The sequence below is a fragment of the Perkinsus marinus genome (genome assembly GCF_000006405.1).
Source record: "Perkinsus marinus ATCC 50983 genomic scaffold scf_1104296945006, whole genome shotgun sequence".
NCBI classification, from domain to species: Eukaryota; Perkinsozoa; order Perkinsida; family Perkinsidae; genus Perkinsus; species Perkinsus marinus.
The window spans coordinates 66,255-69,843 of record NW_003211258.1 but is presented as its reverse complement, the minus strand read 5'-3'; the positions used below and the strand labels follow the sequence as shown (position 1 = coordinate 69,843).

The 3,589-nt window shown below is 39.3% G+C and overlaps 2 protein-coding genes across 2 annotated transcripts in view; both read right to left on the bottom strand.

Annotated features, from left to right (window-relative positions):
* Positions 1–390: 390 nt before the first annotated feature.
* Pmar_PMAR013055 (hypothetical protein) lies at positions 391–1,743 on the bottom strand (the record flags this gene model as incomplete). Its single annotated transcript, XM_002779938.1, has 3 exons — positions 391–411; positions 501–633; positions 1,682–1,743. The coding sequence occupies 3 exons, from the start codon at positions 1,741–1,743 to the stop codon at positions 391–393; spliced, it is 216 nt and encodes a 71-aa protein (XP_002779984.1).
* A 349-nt stretch (positions 1,744–2,092) lies between these two features.
* Positions 2,093–3,589, bottom strand: part of Pmar_PMAR013054 (cyclin a, putative) — a gene marked incomplete at both ends in the record, with an annotated part of 2,131 nt that continues 634 nt past the window's right edge. The window contains 5 exons of the mRNA XM_002779937.1: positions 2,093–2,137; positions 2,285–2,370; positions 2,435–2,570; positions 2,820–2,908; positions 3,459–3,564. Coding sequence (XP_002779983.1) covers positions 2,093–2,137; positions 2,285–2,370; positions 2,435–2,570; positions 2,820–2,908; positions 3,459–3,564 — 462 coding nt within the window. The remainder of the gene's footprint in view (positions 2,138–2,284; positions 2,371–2,434; positions 2,571–2,819; positions 2,909–3,458; positions 3,565–3,589) is intronic.

The following is a 3,589-nucleotide window of genomic DNA, read 5'->3' as shown; positions in this document are numbered from 1 at the left end:
TAGTCGTAAAATATATTTTTCACCAGTGTTTGTCATATCACGGTCGTGAAACTCCACAATGCTATATAATATTTCTTATTAATTTTTTTCGAATATTTTTAAAAGAATTACCATAACAAGCACTTGATAATTGCCAATGAGCAGTTTATGTGCTTCGCAAAAAACAAAAAATCGTTTTTTTCTCCAACCACAATTTTAACATCGCGTTTCTCGCATAGTTTTCCTTCTTCATAATATTGCAACCGAAAAAACTCATTCAATTTAATCTTGAGAAGCAACGTGTAGCCATACGCGAGAGAATTGCACAATTTCTGTCCCCAATTCCTTCGATTCTCTATGGATAACACAATAATTGTCTATTATTCACTCCTGTTAGTCTACCACATCTCATCAACCACCGTTAACCTCACACTACCAAAAGCCGAGTCGCAACATTTCCCAAAATTCAAAATAAGTTTGATTTTTTTCCGAATTTTCCCAAGAAAAAATACGTTCCTTACCACCCCATGAGCCACTTTGACCGCATTCCTATTATCATGGACCCATTGCCGTATACGCTCCCCGTTCTCCCTCTCCTCTATCGGGATCTCCTTAAACTTTTGTAAGGTCCACTTCATCGTAGGCTTACCCCCACTACTACTATGCACCTACAAGTCACAACAACTTGGCCACCGTGTAATAAAAATGAAGTAATACTCTACGAAAAATTCAGATATTCGCCGTGATATACAGTAGTCGTGAAATATGTACTAGTGTTTTCATATCACGGCTTGTGAAACTCCAATATACCATCACTATCAATTAGTTCAACAACATCTCACAAAATTACATGGAATATTTCATTACGTTATCAGCTCGCTACAAAGTATCATCAACAACCCCTTTAACACGTAATACAAGATCTCGGAACAACGATGTTACTCGCGGCCCGATCTACTTCAGTCCATAAACGCCAGTGTCGGGGAAAATATGCACATGGTAGCCTCGGTGATAATATGAAAACTCTGAGGAAATTCTCATTGGTTTCTATACACTTCTACTCGAATTCTATGATTAGTGAGAAAACTCCTGAGCTCAGGTGAGGAAAGCGAACATATATTCCTACTCCAACACTGTATAGGAAACTCCTGAGCTCAGCTGAGGAAAGCGAACATATATTCCTACTCCAACACTGTATAGGAAACTCCTGAGCTCAGCTGAGGAAAGCGAACATATATTCCTACTCCAACACTGTATAGGAAACTCCTGAGCTCAGCTGAGGAAAGCGAACATATATTCCTACTCCAACACTGTATAGGAAACTCCTGAGCTCAGCTGAGGAAAGCGAACATATATTCCTACTCCAACACTGTATAGGAAACTCCTGAGCTCAGCTGAGGAAAGCGAACATATATTCCTACTCCAACACTGTATAGGAAACTCCTGAGCTCAGCTGAGGAAAGCGAACATATATTCCTACTCCAACACTGTATAGGAAACTCCTGAGCTCAGCTGAGGAAAGCGAACATATATTCCTACTCCAACACTGTATAGGAAACTCCTGAGCTCAGCTGAGGAAAGCGAACATATATTCCTACTCCAACACTAATCTAAAGATGCACGTAACCATACTACTGCTATAATAATACCAAAAAATTTCCATAGTTTCAGAAGAAAAAAATACCAATTGACCTCTTATTACAGTAGCTCCGCCATGCCAGCTGAGAGGGTCGATTTGCCCATGTTCTCTCTGGTATAAAACATGCCAATCTCCCTTTCCTAGCTTCAACGTAACGCATCATCTGCCGTAGTTGCGCTTTGCAGCATATCTGAAATCTCACCATAGTGTGGTAAAATCTTCGCAGTGCGTAATGACAAGATACCCGCGACGACTCGAATTCCCTCAGGAGATTGATTGTCAACTTTATCAAGATGATCGATTCCACTTTTGAGGAGCATCTGGGCTCCCATCACCAACTCGGGACTGGTAGATTTTACCTGAGCAAAAATTTCTGCAAAAAAAAAGGAAAACCGCACGAAAATTGATAGAAATTGCTACGAAAAATGATGAAAATTTCCGAAAAAACTCATGAATAGTTTCGTTAAAGTCGAACTAAACCTGAGGAAAAGGATACTTATCATGATTCAACTTATAGACCTGACAGAAAATAACGCGAAAATTGAGGAAAATTTCAGTAAAAAAGAAAACCACATTAAAATTGATAGAAACTACCGCCAAAAATGACGAAAATTTTCGCAAAAAATGATGAATATTTCCGTTCAAGTCGAAAAAAACGAAAATTACCGGGAAAACAGTTTCGCCACCTTCCTCGACATCCGAAAGGTAAATGATAGCAGTGCAAAAACGAAAAGGACGATTACCATTGGTATCTACCCAAAAAAAATCTCGTGGGAAAAAACCAAAAAATTTGACCGCGCGCCACGAAATTATTACCAACATGTAGTCCCAAATGAAGTCGTTTTTCAACTCCATCCGAAGGCCGTTTGCTCGGTGGAGTTAACATCGCTACTAGAGGGACTTCACCATCGTGAGGAGGACATTGACATACCTCCCCTATACGCTCCTCGAGCTAAAAAATCACAAACGATTATCGCAACAGATTGACGTGACGTTTTAACACAGCAGTCACCATTATTCATGTGTAACAACGTTTTCCGGTTCACCTTGAGTAGCGTGATTCTCCGTGAAAAACGCGATAAGCAGTAATCGTGAAATATATTCTTTACCAATGTTTTTCATATCACGGACGAAACTCCACTATACACTATGAAATTTATATTCAACATATGCTCAGAAACCGCCCTTCTCCCTAAATCACCTTCCCAAGAAACTCCGCGTCCTCCGATACTATTTTCTCACTCTCTTTAGCTGGCAATGCAATTCTCAACTTATTCGTAAACACAGTACCTTCGCAGAAATACTACGCCAACAACAAGAACGCATTGAAACCGTTTAAAACTATACTCTCTTTCAAATGCGCTCTTTGAAAGCGATGGAGTTTCACCAGTTTTACGCGAAGTGGCGCAATACCCCATATGAAAAACGAGAAATATTAAGTGATTGAAAACACATCGCGAGTTACACCAGACAAATCACCTCATATTATCAGTGTTATACGCGTTATTCACTGTTAACATGTGTTTTTCGCGAAGTTAAATTTTAAGTATACTGTATTCTTCACTGGTATTTTTCATATCACGGGTGAAACTCCAACAATTAATACATGACTATTCGTTTGATAACTTTCCACTACTTTCATTAGAGTTTCACCCGTTTCCCGTGAAGTGACGTCATACAAAAACCGATATTCGCGGTGATATGCAGTGAAATTTAAAATATGTTTTCCACTAGTGAGCAATTCACATCACAGGTGAAACTCCACTATTAATCAAGAGCATACAAATCGTCAACTTATATTTATTACTATTAATGTCCATGAATAACCCCATACTACTACCTTCAGACTGTTTAAGGGACAGTTTCACAATCCTATCGCATTCCTCAGCTGTAAGGAAGTCGTCAAATATCATCAACAACGGCTCGTTCAAGGCGAAGGAAGACGGCTCGAGGGAAGACGATTTCATTAGA